Source organism: Rhea pennata, chromosome 1 (genome assembly GCF_028389875.1).
Source record: "Rhea pennata isolate bPtePen1 chromosome 1, bPtePen1.pri, whole genome shotgun sequence".
Classification (NCBI taxonomy): domain Eukaryota; kingdom Metazoa; phylum Chordata; class Aves; order Rheiformes; family Rheidae; genus Rhea; species Rhea pennata.
In genome coordinates this window covers 214,944,254-214,960,425 of record NC_084663.1, presented here as the reverse complement: position 1 = coordinate 214,960,425, position 16,172 = coordinate 214,944,254, and the positions used below count along the sequence as shown (strand labels likewise).

General features: G+C 55.5%; 2 protein-coding genes across 5 annotated transcripts; one reads left to right on the top strand and one right to left on the bottom strand.

Annotated features, from left to right (window-relative positions):
• Nucleotides 1-10: 10 nt before the first annotated feature.
• Nucleotides 11-3,950, top strand: LOC134141871 (cytochrome c oxidase assembly factor 4 homolog, mitochondrial). 2 transcript variants are annotated; one of them, XM_062578411.1, is made up of 2 exons: nucleotides 11-113; nucleotides 3,501-3,950. In XM_062578411.1, exon 2 carries the CDS (start codon nucleotides 3,524-3,526, stop codon nucleotides 3,797-3,799), a length of 276 nt encoding a protein of 91 aa, XP_062434395.1. In that variant the 5' UTR covers nucleotides 11-113; nucleotides 3,501-3,523; the 3' UTR covers nucleotides 3,800-3,950. The 2 variants fall into 2 exon arrangements, with proteins under 2 accessions (XP_062434395.1, XP_062434403.1); XM_062578419.1 differs by having other exon boundaries at nucleotides 27-94.
• A 2,120-nt stretch (nucleotides 3,951-6,070) lies between these two features.
• On the bottom strand, nucleotides 6,071-14,383 carry MRPL48 (mitochondrial ribosomal protein L48). Of its 3 annotated transcripts, XM_062567472.1 has the most exons (9): nucleotides 14,327-14,383; nucleotides 13,662-13,714; nucleotides 13,273-13,296; nucleotides 13,073-13,110; nucleotides 11,995-12,080; nucleotides 11,079-11,251; nucleotides 9,090-9,192; nucleotides 8,038-8,127; nucleotides 6,071-6,322 (listed from the first exon to the last, which is right to left on the bottom strand). In XM_062567472.1, the coding sequence occupies exons 1-9, from the start codon at nucleotides 14,345-14,347 to the stop codon at nucleotides 6,248-6,250; spliced, it is 663 nt and encodes a 220-aa protein (XP_062423456.1). In that variant the 5' UTR covers nucleotides 14,348-14,383; the 3' UTR covers nucleotides 6,071-6,247. The 3 variants fall into 3 exon arrangements, with proteins under 3 accessions (XP_062423456.1, XP_062423457.1, XP_062423458.1); XM_062567473.1 differs by lacking the exon at nucleotides 13,273-13,296; XM_062567474.1 differs by lacking the exons at nucleotides 6,071-6,322; nucleotides 8,038-8,127 and adding an exon at nucleotides 8,605-8,661.
• Nucleotides 14,384-16,172: the final 1,789 nt, after the last annotated feature.

Here is a 16,172-nt window from a genome sequence, read left to right as displayed (position 1 = left end):
CGGCGGCTGCACGGCCACGCCCCGCCCCCGCCGCGCCGGGCCCGGAACCAGCCTTAAAGGGGCCGCGCGGCGCCTGGGACCGCTGGAGGCTGCGGTGGGGCCAACGCCGTGGGGTATCCACGGAGGGGTCTGGGCACCCGTGGGAGGGGCCGTGGGAGGCTGGAAAGCCGTGGGAGGGTCTATAGGGGGGTCTGGGCGCCCATGGGAGGCTGGAAAGCCGTGGGGGGGGGGTCCATAGGGGGGTCTGGGCACCCATGGAGGGGTATGGGGGGCTGGGCACCCATGGGAGGCTGGAAAGCCGTGGGGGGGGGGGTCCATAGGGGGTCTGGGCACCCATGGAGGGGTATGGGGGGCTGGGCACCCATGGGAGGCTGGAAAGCCGTGGGGGGGGGGTCCATAGGGGGTCTGGGCACCCATGGAGGGGTATGGGGGGCTGGGCACCCATGGGAGGCTGGAAAGCCGTGGGGGGGGTCCATAGGGGTGTCTGGGCACCCATGGAGGGGTATGGGGGGCTGGGCACCCATGGGAGGCTGGAAAGCCGTGGGGGGGGGGTCCATAGGGGGTCTGGGCACCCATGGAGGGGTATGGGGGGCTGGGCACCCATGGGAGGCTGGAAAGCCGTGGGGGGGGTCCATAGGGGTGTCTGGGCACCCATGGAGGGGTATGGGGGGCTGGGCACCCATGGGAGGCTGGAAAGCCGTGGGGGGGTCTATGGGGGGGTCTGGGCGCCCATGGGAGGCTGGAAAGCCGTGGGGGGGGGTCCATAGGGGGGTCTGGGCATCCATGGAGGGGTATGGGGGGCTGGGCACCCATGGGAGGCTGGAAAGCCGTGGGGGGGGGGGGTCCAGAGGGGTGTCTGGGCACCCATGGAGGGGTATGGGGGGCTGGGCACCCGTGAGGGGTCTGTGAGGGGCTGGGAAACCGTAGAGGTCTCCATAGAGGGGTCTGGGCCCCCAGAGGGGCTCTGGGCACCCATGAGGGGTCTATGGGGGACTGAGCACCCGGGGGAGGGGGCTCCCGAGGGGGCTGGGCACCCACGGAGGCAGGTTTAGCTCAGCTGGGCAGCGTGTGGTGCTGCTAGTGCCAAGGTCACGGGTTCAGTGCCTGCGTGGGGCTGTGCCGAGGGTTGGGCTGGGTGATCTCCAGAGGTCCCTTCCAACCTTAGCGCTCTGTGAACATCTATGGAGATGTCCAGGGGTTCATAGGGGGGCTGGGCTCCAATGAGGGGCTTGGGGGGGCTGGGGACCCATGAGGTGGTCTATGGAGGAGCTGCACATCCACGGAGGAGGCCAGGCGTTCATGGGGGGGGCTGGGAAACCATGAGGGGGTCATAGAGGGGTCTAGGCACGCGTGGAGGGCTGAGCACCCGTGGAGGTATCTGGGCAGTCGTGGGGAGGGCTGTAGAAGGGTCTGGGCATCCATGGGGGTGCTGGGCTCCCATGAGGTGGTCTTTTGGGGAGCTGAACACCAGTGGAGGGGTCTAGGCACCCATGGAGGGCCTGGGCACCCATGGGGAGTCCGTGGGGCTGCGGAGCACCCACAGGGATGGGTACCCATTGGGGGAGGCTGAACATGGCTCTAGGGGGTGCGTGGAAGGTGTAAGGGGGGTGCTGGGCACCCAGCGGGGTACATGAGGGGCTCTACCTACCCATGGGTTGACAGGGGTGTATAGGAGGTGCTGGGCACCTGTGGACTGGGGGGGGGATATGTGGGGAGGTGCTGGGCACTCATGGGGGGGGTGGGTGGAGGGTGCTGGGCACCCACAGGTAGGGGGCTATGTGGGGAGGGAGTGCTGGGCACCTGATGGGTGCTACATGCCAACAGGCACATAGGGGCAGCGTGGTGGGTGCTGAGCATGCAGTGGGGCCGCATGGGGGACTCTGGGTACCCATGGAGGTACGAGGGGTGCTGGGTGCCTCTAGGGTAGGAGGAGCACGGAGAGTGCCCCTAGCACCTGGTGAGACTGCACAGAGGGTGCTGGGCACCCGTGGAGGTATGGGGGTACATGGGGCTGTTGTGTTCGCATGGAGGTTTGGGGGTGCTGAGCACCCTGAGGGTGCCAGAAGGTGCTGAGCACCCATGGGGCAGATGGTGCATGGGGTTGTTGTGTTCCAATGGAGGTTGGGTGGTGCTGGGCACCCTGAGGGTGGAGATAGGGTAGAGAACTCAAGCGTGGGGCTGGTGGGTTCCCGTGGAGGTTAGGGGGTGCTGGGCACCCTGAGGGTGGAGATAGGGTAGAGAACTCAAGCGTGGGGCTGGTGGGTTCCTGTGGAGGTTAGGGGGTGCTGGGCACCCTGAGGGTGGAGATAGGGTAGAGAACTCAAGCGTGGGGCTGGTGGGTTCCCGTGGAGGTTAGGGGGTGCTGGGCACCCTGAGGGTGGAGATAGGGTAGAGAACTCAAGCGTGGGGCTGGTGGGTTCCTGTGGAGGTTAGGGGGTGCTGGGCACCCTGAGGGTGGAGATAGGGTAGAGAACTCAAGCATGGGGCTGGTGGGTTCCCGTGGAGGTTAGGGGGTGCTGGGCACCCTGAGGGTGGAGATAGGGTAGAGAACTCAAGCGTGGGGCTGGTGGGTTCCTGTGGAGGTTAGGGGGTGCTGGGCACCCAGAGGGTGGAGATAGGGTAGAGAACTCAAGCGTGGGGCTGGTGGGTTCCCGTGGAGGTTAGGGGGTGCTGGGCACCCTGAGGGTGGAGATAGGGTAGAGAACTCAGCCGTGGGGCTGGTGGGTTCCCGTGGAGGTTGGGTGGTGCTGGGCACCCTGAGGGTGGAGATAGGGTAGAGAACTCAAGCGTGGGGCTGGTGGGTTCCTGTGGAGGTTAGGGGGTGCTGGGCACCCTGAGGGTGGAGATAGGGTAGAGAACTCAAGCGTGGGGCTGGTGGGTTCCCGTGGAGGTTAGGGGGTGCTGGGCACCCTGAGGGTGGAGATAGGGTAGAGAACTCAAGCGTGGGGCTGGTGGGTTCCTGTGGAGGTTAGGGGGTGCTGGGCACCCTGAGGGTGGAGATAGGGTAGAGAACTCAAGCGTGGGGCTGGTGGGTTCCCGTGGAGGTTAGGGGGTGCTGGGCACCCTGAGGGTGGAGATAGGGTAGAGAACTCAAGCGTGGGGCTGGTGGGTTCCTGTGGAGGTTAGGGGGTGCTGGGCACCCTGAGGGTGGAGATAGGGTAGAGAACTCAAGCATGGGGCTGGTGGGTTCCCGTGGAGGTTGGGTGGTGCTGGGCACCCTGAGGGTGGAGATAGGGTAGAGAACTCAAGCGTGGGGCTAGTGGGTTCCCGTGGAGGTTAGGGGGTGCTGGGCACCCTGAGGGTGGAGATAGGGTAGAGAACTCAAGCGTGGGGCTGGTGGGTTCCTGTGGAGGTTGGGTGGTGCTGGGCACCCTGAGGGTGGAGATAGGGTAGAGAACTCAAGCGTGGGGCTGGTGGGTTCCCATGGAGGTTGGGTGGTGCTGGGCACCGTGCAAGGGGGACGCGGCGCCGGTGCCTGACCCCTTCCCCTCTCCGTCTAGCCCCGTTCTCCGGATCCAGGGGGATGCCAGGGCCTGGCCACCCCGGCCACAAGTGGAGCCGACCCGCCAAGGAGGAGGAGGAGGAGGAGGAGGAGGAGGAAGACCCCGTGGACGCGATGGTGGCGCGGACGGGCTGCGCGGCCCAGCACCACGCGGTGCAGGCGTGCATGGCCGCGGAGCAGGACTGGCGCCGGTGCCAGGCGCAGGTGCAGGCCTTCCGCGAGTGCATGGCCGAGCGGCAGCGGCAGCGCGCCGAGGAGCTGCGCCGCGCGCGGGGCTCGGGCCGCGCCGACGGCTAGCGCCGGCGCCCGCCGCCCTCCTCCGAGCGGCACCGGGCGCCGTACGCGTCCCAGAGATCGCGGAGCCTCGCGGTGAAGAGAGGTTTCTCGTCTAATAATTTTTTTTTTTTTTAATAAAAAACCCCGCCGTGCTGGCTGGGGAGGGAGAGGCGCCCGTGGCGTTGGCCGGCGGCGACGTTTGCAGGCGGTGCTGCAGGGAGCCGGAGGCGGGAGGAGCGCGGCACGCTGGTGAGCGGCTGGGTTTCGGCGCCAGCTCGGGGCCCGCGAGCGCTGAGCCCGGAGAAGGCTCAAGACAGTGGTGTTTTCCCTCTGTTTAAAGAGCCGGCGTTTAAAAAGCAGAGGGGAAAAAAAAAAAAAAAACAGGTTTTGGGGGATGAACAGAGCGACAGAGGGAGCGGGAGCCGGGGCGAGCGGCGCCGATCTCGCCAGCCTCGTCGGCGGCTGGGTCTAACGAGGAACCGAGAGGGGCTGCCCCAAAGCCCGGCCCTTCCTGGCTTTCCCCCAGCCCGGCGCCGAGCTTGGGCTTCCTTGCTCGGTTCAGGAAGGGATGGAGACCCTCCAGCCCCCCCCCCCCCCCGCCCCGCGGACGCCCCAGCCCCTCCACCGCCCCCGTCCGCTTTGCCGCCGTCCGGTTCCTGCTGCGCCTCCTCTCGCAGAGGGTAAGGAGAAGGTCTGAGCGCAGGGTCCGGCGCTGAAGCGGGAGCTGGCGGGGGGGGGATTCGCTTGCGGGAACCGCAGCCTGGACCACGCAGACGGTTTGGGTTCCCGCCGGCAAAGCCGGGCCACGGGCGAGCCCCCCGCGGGACCTCGCGGCCGAGGTTGTACGCGCGTGGCCAAACCCCCTCCGTTACCTGATCTCCTACTAGCACCCATCAAACCAGGGCTCAGACTCGATCGTAACAGACTTAGGAAAAGGAGGGGTGATGCGGAACCATCTCAGCTTTAGCTTAAATTAAAAAGCTTTACGCACTGGGCTTCAGAATTTGAAACGTGAAGATAGGAGCAAAAAAACCCCAGGTGCCGTGACCCGGTCGGCTCGGTTGTCCCGTGCGACGTGCTCTAGGTGACCCTGCTTGAGTGGAGGGGAGGGGGGCTTGGACTAGGTGGTCCCCAGAGGTCCCTCAAGCGTTCAGCCACGCAGCACGCGCCCAAAACCACCCCAGCGAAACGTGCTGCTGCAGCTGCTGCAGCCTCTGCGTTTTCGCAAGAGGGGAGCGAGCGGCTGGAGGTGAGGAGACGGGGGGCTTCCTCGGCCCCGCCGCCCTCGGCGCAGCGCAAGCGGCCTGATTCTCCACGGGACGGCTCAGATCTCTGTTGTTCCCTGCAAAATGCTCAGAAAAAAAAAAAAAAGTTCTCGCTGACGACAGCCTTGGCACCTCTCAGCAGGACACCACGTAGTGCCACCCACACCCAGCTGGCGAGCCAGCGGCATCACCAGCACAGCCCGTGCCCATCGCCTCATCGTCCGTGCAGGAATTTTTGGAAATCTCGGTTCTGACTCATCCCAAACCTTGGCCTAACTCTACGCTCGCGTCAGTGGCAAGGACCAGTGCGTGTCCTCTCCTACAAGCGGGAAGACTCCGCGTTGCATAAAACCAGTATTTGAGGAGCATTAGTCTCCGGCACCGTCTCGGGGCATTCCCCAAGGCCCGCGCCGTTTCCCTGTTAAGCAGGGACTGTTCGGCTGCCTGGGGACAGTTGTCCTCAACCCTCCGAGGGCTCCGAGGGCTCCGTTCACGTTGCCAAAGCTCTGATCTAAGCAGCTCTGCGAGAATAACGCGTTGTTCCAGGCGCCAGCTGAAGAAAGGGGCAGCGCAGTCGCTTCAACATCAGCAGCATCTCGGAGAAGCTGGGGTGAAACAGGGCGCCCGGGAGACGCCTGCTCTTACCACAGCTGCAGTCTGGGAGGAAAGAGGTTGCTCAAAAAAAATCCTGGCAACCCCCTTTTTCAGACTGGCAAAAGGCAACAGACCCTTCCTCTGTCAGGAGCCTTCACTGCCTGCTGCACAACGGTGTTTACTCCCTCTTCTATCAGACTCAGCTCCTTCCAAGAGCCACATCTGGCTCTTCGGCCTCCAATTCTAGCCTTCAGCGGAGTTTCACCTACGCAAACAGCACAGGTTAAGCATTATGAACCTGCAGAGATTTCTGCAGCTTGCAGAAATCCTCACGTACCAAAGGCAAAACAAGCAGAAACAGAGGAAGAACTGAAACAAGCAGAACCACATTCCACTGCGGACCCCTCTTCCCTCAGACTACAAACCAGCCAAGCACACGCATTTGTCTTTTATTAAAAGAAGATGCCCTATGACAGTGCAAATTTCTTCCAAGCCACAAACTTGTAAGTACAGTGCTCACAGTCACTTCCTGGAGGCTCACGCAGCCACGCAGGAGAAGCTTCCGTTTCCCAGGCATGGCTCTGAAATGGATGGATAATTCTTCCTCATCTCAGTTCATCTGTGCTAGCAGCTCTTCAAGTTCTGGTCGAGCCTTTAATCGGATCTTGAAATCTGTTTCTGTGTGCTGTGGAGAGAGGAAAAAAAAATAAATGAATCAAAATTCCCCTCGAGTGTTTTTCCAGATCAGGAGAAAGACTAACGCTCTCCCAAAGAGAGCCACCGAAGAGCGAAAAACATCAGACTTAAATGTCCACTGAACCCAGGGAGTGGGAAGCCTGGGACCTGCCGAGGAGCAGGAAGCCACTGCCAGCTAGAATCTCAAAGGCATCTGACAAGGTGATAGAGGCCTGAGCCCCCTCTCTCTTGCAGCCAGCCTCCAACACAAGCAGCTTCCCAGGAGCAGTAAGCACGGCGGGCAGACTGCTTCCAGCCGCGAGCAGAAACTGCCGTCGTGGGCACGCTCGGTCGCCGCCCGGGCGCGGGCTGCCCTCAGTCCGCCTTGCAGCCTGCCGCTTTGCCCAGCTAGCCGCTGCCGTTCTGCCGAGGGAGCCACCAGCTTAGCGATTATGAGCTACTTTTGATGCAAAAATTACATAGTAAGGAGAAAACCAGTGCCAGCCGTTAAACATATATTATGTGCAGCTATCAAACCAACCTGTATTTTTTTTTTCCAAGTGAGAGGTTACATCTCGGAAGAGGGAACGTTGCAATATGCTAAAAGAGTCAACCAGACATCACCAGCTCTGCCACTGCCTATCACGTAGTACCTACTTTCTCGAGGAGAGCTGCCACTTTCTCTCCAGAACTTCTGAAGAGCATCCCGAAGCCTTAACCTCTCTTCTGCATTGCCAGTCTTATGAAACCAGCTTGGGTCTCTCTCTCGGGCTTCCTGCATCCATCGGACTGCAGTGACTTTGCAGATGGCACAATGTCACAGTTCTCCCTCCAGAGAGGAGAGCCATCAGGCAAAATTAAAAAAGAAATGGCAGCCCTAAGGCAGAGAGACAGCACCGTGACCAAAGCAGAGAAGATTACTGGACTCAGGAGACCTTCTCCTATATTCTCCCTGATTTTGCAGCATTAGAGATAACTAAACATTCTTCAAAGGCCACTAAGAAGCCAACGGTGTTTTCATATTTGAATTCAATGTATCTTCCAGCTGCAAAATCTGTTAGTCCTTGAATAAACAGGGCTCCTGGGACTGTTTTGTCTGAACGTAGAACAACAAGGGTTTAAGTATCTTCTTATCCCCAGCCTAGTAAAAGCTCCAGCCAAGGAGCAAAGCTCTGTCCTGAAGTCCTCAGTGCTCTGGAAAGTGGTAAGAGGTTCTGCAGAAGACAAGCATAACCCCTCCCAGAGCAAATTCCATGAGAGCAGGACCCAGGATTTGGGGTCTGAGTCTTAGCTTTACTGTCAGCTGCTCCATGAAGTTTCTGGTGATTCCCAGAAAAGAGGCTCTGGAGCACTGCTAAAGGAAAGTATTCTCTCCTGAGCTACAAGAAATCTGCAGGAGCAAAGGAAAGCAGCTTGCAGCCTGCCATCTCTTAGAGATCTATGGAATTGGCTGGGAATGCACCTTCTGTGGCCTGACTTACTTCCATTTCCAAATGGAAAACAAAACAAAACGCATTACCAGTATTGGGGTTTTTTTTTGTTGTTTTTTTTTTCAGACTAAGTGAGGCCCAGTTCTGGGAGACACTGGGTATCTGTAAATCAACAGTAGACACTGGCAGTCTTGGGACGAGGTCTGCAATTTCAAAGCAAATCCATCTCATACACAGTAACCGCTTGCTTGCTTTTTTTAAATCTTTTTTTCTGCATTGGTAAAATTAAACGTACCTCTTTCACTAACAGATGGACCCCTTCAGGCTGATTACTCTGAATAACTTCCAAGAGTATTGGAGCAAATGTCGAGCTCAAACCACTGATCTGAAAGCAGAAATAAAGTACTGCAGGAGCAGAACACCCCAGCTACAAAACAGACTCGTTACACTAACGGCGCAGGAAGAGAGTCCACGTCAGTACGAGCCCGCGGCAGTCAATCACTTCATTAGAGAAGCACTCCCGACGTCAGCGCGCACCCCTCCCGCACGCAGCACAGCCCAAAGCTCGCGGTTTGCCTCTCCTCCGCGAGCACCGTGCCCCCTGCCCCTGCCCGCACCGTCCCCTCTGCCCGCGTGACGGCTTCCACCGCGGCAGGTTCTGCCGTACGCAGCCACCGCTGCTCTCCCGCTCAGTAAAAATGCATCTCTTGCCCTTCTTCCGCGTTGCACAATGCAGGAAGTACATGTAAAAAGCCTTAATCATGCATTAAGATCTTTAATTTAGGTGAGACGCTACTGCAGAAGCTGTCGTGGAAAACCTGCAAACCCCCATGTTAATCTCACTTTAACTCTCTCCAGATAAAAATATCTACCTGGGGGTCTAACTCCACAGGGGTTCAGCATACAGCAAGCGGAAACACTAACAAGACAAAAAGAAACTTCTTAGGAAGTTTCTCACTTAGGAGCAATACCTATTTACCTCGATGGCTACTTGGGCACTTTTGAAATTGGTCATGATGCTGACGGTATTTCTAATTTTGGTCAGGTTTGTGCATTCATTCATCTTTAAACATGACTTTTCTACGTATTTTATGCAGAATACTAGATACAAAGGGTAATAAATCTTACAGCTGAAATTGAGAAGCCAGGAATCCCATCTCTGTGTCTTCTACTTGGTGAGTAACCTTTAGCAAGAAATCTAATTACCTTTTTGAGAGTCAATTTACACACAATTATGCCTTCCGTTTGATCAAGGGACTTAACTCCTATTGCTAATGGGTTTTGAGAGCCTGAAATATGAAGTGCTCCACAGGAGCAGCAGCACGATCAGCAAACGCCCGCTCATACCTGGACAACCCTCTGATGGGTAGTAAGGACTGCATCCAGCTGCATTTTGGAACCTCGCTCTTCCAAGAACAGCACTTCATTGGTCTTGGTGGGCATCGCATAGCTGCAGGAACCATAGGTCAAGTATTCAGGACAGGGAGGATGGATTTGCACTACTTTACAGGAATGAATCAACTTCCAACAGCAGAGAATGTGGAAGGAGATTAAGTTTTCATGAGGAATTAATTATGCAAACAATGTATCTTGCAAATCAAGCACTGGCAGAAGCCGGGTGTTTTACTGGAAAGAGATAAGGGAAGAGTTGGCAGTACTACTGCCAGCAAAGACTTCTTTCAGCTATAAGTACCAGCCTAAGAACTTTAATTTCTTTATTGTTGAAGGAGAGCTGGAAAGCAAAACTGATGACTTATTTTGTATTAGCCTATTTATCCCCAGCAGCAGTTACACCCTTCCCACTGGTCAGAAAGGCAGCGAAGCAACACACTACTCAGAAGACGTTATTTCCACCTACGTGAATTTAACAGGTGCAAGATCATGCACTAGGTCTGTTCTCCTTTTTATCCATCTTAACGCCCAGACCTCAGCCTCCCCATCTGATTTTCACAGTATCAATAACAACAGACTACGTGCTACTACCTGCACCACTGACACTGCCTTCTGCCTGCACAAGAGGACAATTTTAGGGTCGAGACACGGGACGCTCCCTGCATTCAGGTTCGCTACCCGTGTCTACTACAGACCATGCAAACCATGCAACCTCTACCTGCTTCAGTTTTATATCTGCAGAGAGGGACAAAAATACTCCCTTCTCTTACGTTTTGCCTGATCCGTTTTTCTCTTGGAGAACAAACTGTACCTTTTGTACGCGCTGAACTTTGCACACCAAGCCCAACCTCAGAGGGCACAAGTACGACGCAGGGTAATAATGCTTTACCTTTAAAGCACTAGAAATAGTCTCAGGCTGCAGGATTTCTCTGTGAGTGCTTTCAAGTTCATCACAGTTGACAGCGTTATGATCTCTGAGTGTCACTGGGTACCCTTCCCGAAACAGACTCCTACAAAGGCACTGATGTGTCACAGCTTTTAGTGCTGTTTAGTGCAAAAGATGTCACAGAGAGGGACTAGATGCTACTGATCTATGGACACAGGATTTCAGATCCAAAGCTGACAGTTCAGCAAGGTGGATAGATGTAAAGAAAATGATTTTTCGATAGGTTTAATAAGCTTGAAGCAGGAATCAGTGTTTATACTCAGAGGTATAACGATACACATTTCAGGTAATTTGGGTAATTTCAGACCTTTAACTGTTTACTTTAGTACAGCAATACAGTGTTTCTCCCAGTGACTACAGCTCCTCGGGTGCAGTGCAGGAACCAACGAGCTCTACCACGTTCCTCAAACTCATTCAAACCCGCAAAGCTGCTACGGGGATACACCTGCTTCAGAGATCTCGTGTGCAACTGAGGCACCCTCTACTAAAGCACCTACAACTAAACTAGAGGTGCATGTCACTCTCCCACAGTCTTCACTGCAGCGGTTTCCTGAGCTCGCTCAAGCTAGTCAGTATGGTAACCCCTGCCTGCTCCACAACATGCAAACAGAGGAAAGAGCCTGGATGAAACGACAGAAAGAAAAAACAGTGGGAAAACTCAGCAACACTCATGCCTGCATTTCTAGGCTCAGCACCCACAGGTTTATGCATTTTTCCCAAAGGGATGAAAAATAACAGCTATATTTTCCCTGAGACTTATTCATTCAGTGTCTTAATCCTGTTTCAGCCTTACCTAAATAAGTTCCCCAAACTGTACAGACAAACAAGACAGATAAGAAGGGAACACCAGGTAGACGGCGAAAGATTCAGATCTACGTGCGTGTATCTAGCACAAGACTGTATAGTGTCCTGGTCCGCAAGGATCCCCGCTACGAGCCTCCCGTGGCCTAATGCACTGCAGCTGCAGGGGAAGACACACAGAGTCATGCTCTTTATACCTTTCATTGACCCTAATGGAGAGTCGGTTGCAGAGTTTATGCACATATCCAGCAAAATGCTCCACGAGACACATATCATAGGAAGTCATCTGAATGTTGACGTCTCCGTACTCATATTCAGTCCCAACATTGATCTCTTTCATCTGTATTCTATCCTTTCTCTTCTTTGGAGCCTGTATTAAAAGACAGATCTGTTTTGGATACAGCTTGAAATAAAAATAATAAACATTAACTCTTGCTCAACACAGAAGGCTCTGCTAGTGGTTAGGGTACTCTCTTCTGAGAACGGTTTGTTGACTATGTTAAAAAAAAATCATAGCCCCCCTGTGCTCATTTTCCCTGACTATGGAGCTGGGATGACATTATCTTAACAGATGTTCTGAAATACAGTAGCTCAAGTTCTTGGATGGCAGCACCACTGAAGACACACAGAAAATATGTGCACACCATGATTGATTTCTTCCAGAAGAAACCAACCAGTAGAAAACAAACTGCCTTTATTGTAGTTCCTGCCTTCAAGGCAGCTGTCAAGATGAGTTATTATTTCCTCATTCCTCAAATACTGTCTTCTTTCCAAATTTCAGGGAATGTAAAATGTTTAAAGGCAAGTAAGACTGTTCACAATATTCAGCAATAACTTGCAGTTAGGTTGTTAAATTCAACATTAGGAAGAGCTGTCCCTCCTAAATTACTTATAAGTTTAAACAATGTAGAGCACACAAGAAGGCATCTATGTGCTGTCAGCAGAGATTTCATGAGATGCAACTGTCTCTGATGAGAAAAGTGGCAGTAAACCTGCTCCTCTGCTGGAATTCCTTCTTAATGTGCTTCATCAGCCGTTGAAATAACGGTACCAGCATTTTAAATAGATCAATCAATTGAAAGTGAGTAAACGTAGGGGAGTTCTTATGCCTACCTCCTTTGGGAGCAGATATTTAAACTTCCCAATGCCATGTGTAGGATGGGCTCTGTAGTGTCTGTGGCAACTCACAAGTGCATCACCTTAAAACGAAAGCAGAGCAAACATGTTTCCAGCCAAATGGTGGGCATCCCTTCCTTTGACAAACAGCTGCGGCCGTGGTGAGTGCCAAAAATCCAGGCGGATAAGGGTAGGCAGGGCAGGGGCGTAAGAGTTTGTCCTTTGCTCTTCCACAGAGGGCGAAGACATGCCAAGGCTGTAGGAGGTCTCTGTCCCACTTAGACAGCCTGTGTATCACTGCAAGCCCATTACAGCTCACAGCAGCTTACAGCAAGCAACAAATAGGGGAGGAAGAGATCGAAGGTGACTCATTTCCCAGGTGAATTCTCAGGCAAACAAACAACCAAAGACAGACCTGTCAGCGCCAGTGGGCAGTGAGGATACTAATGAAATGTTACATCTGTCTCCTTTCATGCGATGGCAGTGATGGTATTACAATGGATCTGAGCCCCACTTAATTTTAAATCCAGCCCTGCTCAAATATTCTTGTGCTAGGAAACCAAATCAAAACGGTATCAGCTTTTATTTATACTTCCTTCTCCAAGGTAAAATGAAACCCTGAACGGCCTTCACTTTAATAAGCGAAGCTCAGAACAGCAAAGAGAAGCTGAACTCCAAGGATCTGAGGTACTCAGTTACACTTTGCCTCCACATCAAAATCAAATTCTATTTTAAATTGCTGTAGCAGACTCCACCAGCTCAATAAATGTTAAAGTGGGACCTCATGTGGGTGTAAGTCAGTTCCTGGACAGTAATAACGGGAATAGTGTCTGGCTGAAACTGCTCTACAGCGTAACATGCCTAGAAGCATCCGGTTAGCCAAGAACAGAATAGTAAGAAATGGAGGAAAAGGCCAGAACAAAGGTACTGGTAGAAGTGGGATGGCACCAGCCCAGGTTATCCCCAACCAGCCCCAAGAATCTCAAAAGGCGACACAAACACTCAAATGTGAAATATTTGTTTCAGGTAAGAGAAGTTTAATCTTGCAATGAATTAACAATCCAAGAAGTCTTACCTGCAGCACACAGACGGCTTTCCTGGGGCGTTGCTGCTCTACAGGAAACAAGTCAGTAGTTAAAACCCGCTATTTCACCCACCTATGGAAACACGACCTGTTTAAGCAATGTCCTTGAGTGAAGACTCATATTCCCAGATACCCTCGGACACGTATCAGATTCCAAGTTTGCAGCCAACAAAACGAGGCACACGCCATACCTTCTCGCTGGTCCGGGATAAGGGCTTCAGGGACATCAAATAAAAGATGAAGAAACAGAACAGTCTTTTTGAAGAAGCTACCCTCTACTCTGCTCCAAAACTTTTAAAGGCATTACTTCCTCCCTCTTTTTTTACCACCTAATTCTGTCTTTGCTATGAGGGCTGCCCAGCAAGAAGCTGCTAACACCTTTAGTTCTCTTCTTCACCTCCTACAGGCCTTTCAGTTTCTAGGCACCCACTGAAAGTCTTCCCTCCAGAGTTAAAAGATTTTCCTTGGAAAAAGCAGGCTTTATCATATATGTTTTCTGGCACAGCCTGTAGAGTCGACCAAGGGTTTTTAATGCCTTGCACTGCGCTTTATTTATCAGGTTTGATTTCATACTACTCACCGGCTGAGCGCAAACGCCTGCTTCAGCAAGGTTTCCTTCTTCAGACACAGCGCCTGCGAGGAACCCCCGGTCAGCAGGGAAACGCGAGGGCAAACGTGCCGGCAGCTGCGGCTGGCGCTCCCCGAAGGCACCTCCGAAACAGCGCACGGGCCCCTCCGGCGGACCCGGACCGACACACTAACACCTGCCCCGGGACGGGCCCGGTCCGTCCCCTCCTGCCCCCGGCACCCGGGCCCGGTCCGTCCCCTCCTGCCCCCGGCACCCGGGCCCGGTCCGTCCCCTCCTGCCCCCGGTACCAGGGCCCGCTCTGCCCCCTCCTGCCCCCGGCACCCGGGCCCGGTCCGCCCCCTCCTGTCCCCGGCACCAGGGCCCGGTCCGCCCCCTCCTGCCCCCGGTACCAGGGCCCGGTCCGCCCCCTCCTGCCCCCGGTACCAGGGCCCGGTCCGCCCCCTCCTGCCCCCGGTACCAGGGCCCGGTCCGCCCCCTCCTGCCCCCGGTACCAGGGCCCGGTCTGCCCCCTCCTCCCTCCTCGTCGGTGGCGATCCCGCTCCGCTCCCGGTTCCTGAGCCCGGCGGGCCCCGTTTCCCCTCCCCCCGCAGCAGAGCCAGTACTAGTACAGGGACCGGCGCGGTTCGGCCCGGTTCGCTCCCGCCCGCCCGCGGTACCTGCCGCAACACCGCGCTCATCCTGGCCCGGAACAATGGCGGCCCGGGTCCGGCGGGCAGAGCGGCCCCCCGCGCTGCCTCGGTGCACCCGGCTCCGCGCCCCCCCGGCGGCCCGCGCCCCGCGCCCCGCGTTCCGCCTCGCCCCGCGCAGGGCGGTCCAGCCCAACACGAAAATGCATCTGGCTTCGTGCACATCCCGAGCAAATCCTCCCGTGTCTGGGCACCGGTTTGGACGCCCCCAGCAGCAGCAGTTGCTGGGCAGCGGCGAAAAAATCGAAGTGGGTTTTGCTGCCAGCCCCCTCGCATGGATGCAGCCTGCGCAGGGGCTGCAGCTGTTTAACACGGTTGGGTTTAGTGGGAATACGAGGCAGGCTGGACTCTGTGGTTTACTCTACTCCCGTGCATTCAGCTTTGTCCAAAAAATGCCCTCAAGGGGCCATGGGGGAGAAGGAAAAAAAAGGAAAGAAAAAAAGAAAGAAAAAAAAGCTTTGCAGGCTGCCTGGGAATGTTTTTTTTTAAGACCAGGCATGCTCTCAGGGAGGGGGAGGATTTTTTTCAGCTGTGTTTGCAGTATGAAGACTTGTGGATTACGTCATCTCTGCTAAAATAAATAGCATGTAGAGAGCAACACAGTGCTGAGAGGATCGATGAGGTTAATTTATAGGGTTTATTAGCGACTCTTCTAGGTCAGATGGAGCCTGTGAGCTGCAGCATGCCAGAATCCACTGATCCTGCTGTGCCGTTCACCATCCAGCACTGCCAGGGCTGGGATCCACTGATCCCGCAGTGCCACACATTGGCTGGCACCACTAGAGGCTGGGACCCACTGATCCCACCCTGCCGTGTATCAGCTGGCATGGAGGTTGGGACATGGCCATTCGCAAGCTGCTCGCTGGAGGGAAGGGGGCTGCTGAGGTGACCCCCCCACCCTGCAAGATGCCCCTTTGGGGTTGCAGCATGGGAAGACAGGGCAATTACATGCAATAATGTCCAAATGTCCAATATCGCAATAACATGCAGTAACGCAATGCTGTGCAACACAAGGACAAACAGGAGACCTTTTCCTTGCAGCCTGCCGTGTCCCCGTCTCCTCTGCCCCACTGGGGCCAGCCCCAAGTGCCACTGCTGGCACTGGCCAAAGAGCAGAGCAACGTGGCAGCTCTGCACGGCGCACCCAACCCTCCGCCCAGCGCCAGCCTACCCTGCTGGCTACGCCCCAGCCTTCCACCCCCCCTTCTCGCGCTCTGATTGGCCTTCCTCAACGTCCATCAAGTCACGCGAGAGTAGGGCGGGCGGCAGCGCTGCGGCTCGTTGGTGCGGCCATGTTGAGAGTGGCCTGTCTGGCTTCTTCTTGGCGTCGCCAAGCGGCTACGTCGAGTGTGGCCTGGCCAGCCCCGCCGTGACGCGTGTGGCGGCCATGTTGAGAGTGGCTTGGGGGGGCCCCGCCTGGGGGCGGCCATGTTACTATGGCCAGGAAGTGCCTTGAGGGGGAGGCAGCTGTGGAGGTTTTAAAGCTGCTGCTTTAATACTGGTGCCGTAGTGATCCAGGACCTCCCTGAATTTCGGCACAGGCTTCCTCCTGCTAGGAGGGGAGGTGCGCCTGGCGGCCCTGCATGAGGAGGGAGCAGCGCTGAGTGTCCCAGTTCCCCTCAGTGGAGGCCTGACAGTCTGCAGCCGGCCCAGGAATAACACAACCCTTTGCAATCTGTCTGCGTCTCTGCCTTGTCTCTTCCACCCTCCTTCAAATGCCTTCGCTCCCTCCTCTTCCTCTTTTTCTCCAGCTTGTCTCCAACAGGCCCTGCAACTGATATTTGGAAAGCAGCTCGTGCCCGTGATAATTCCCTGT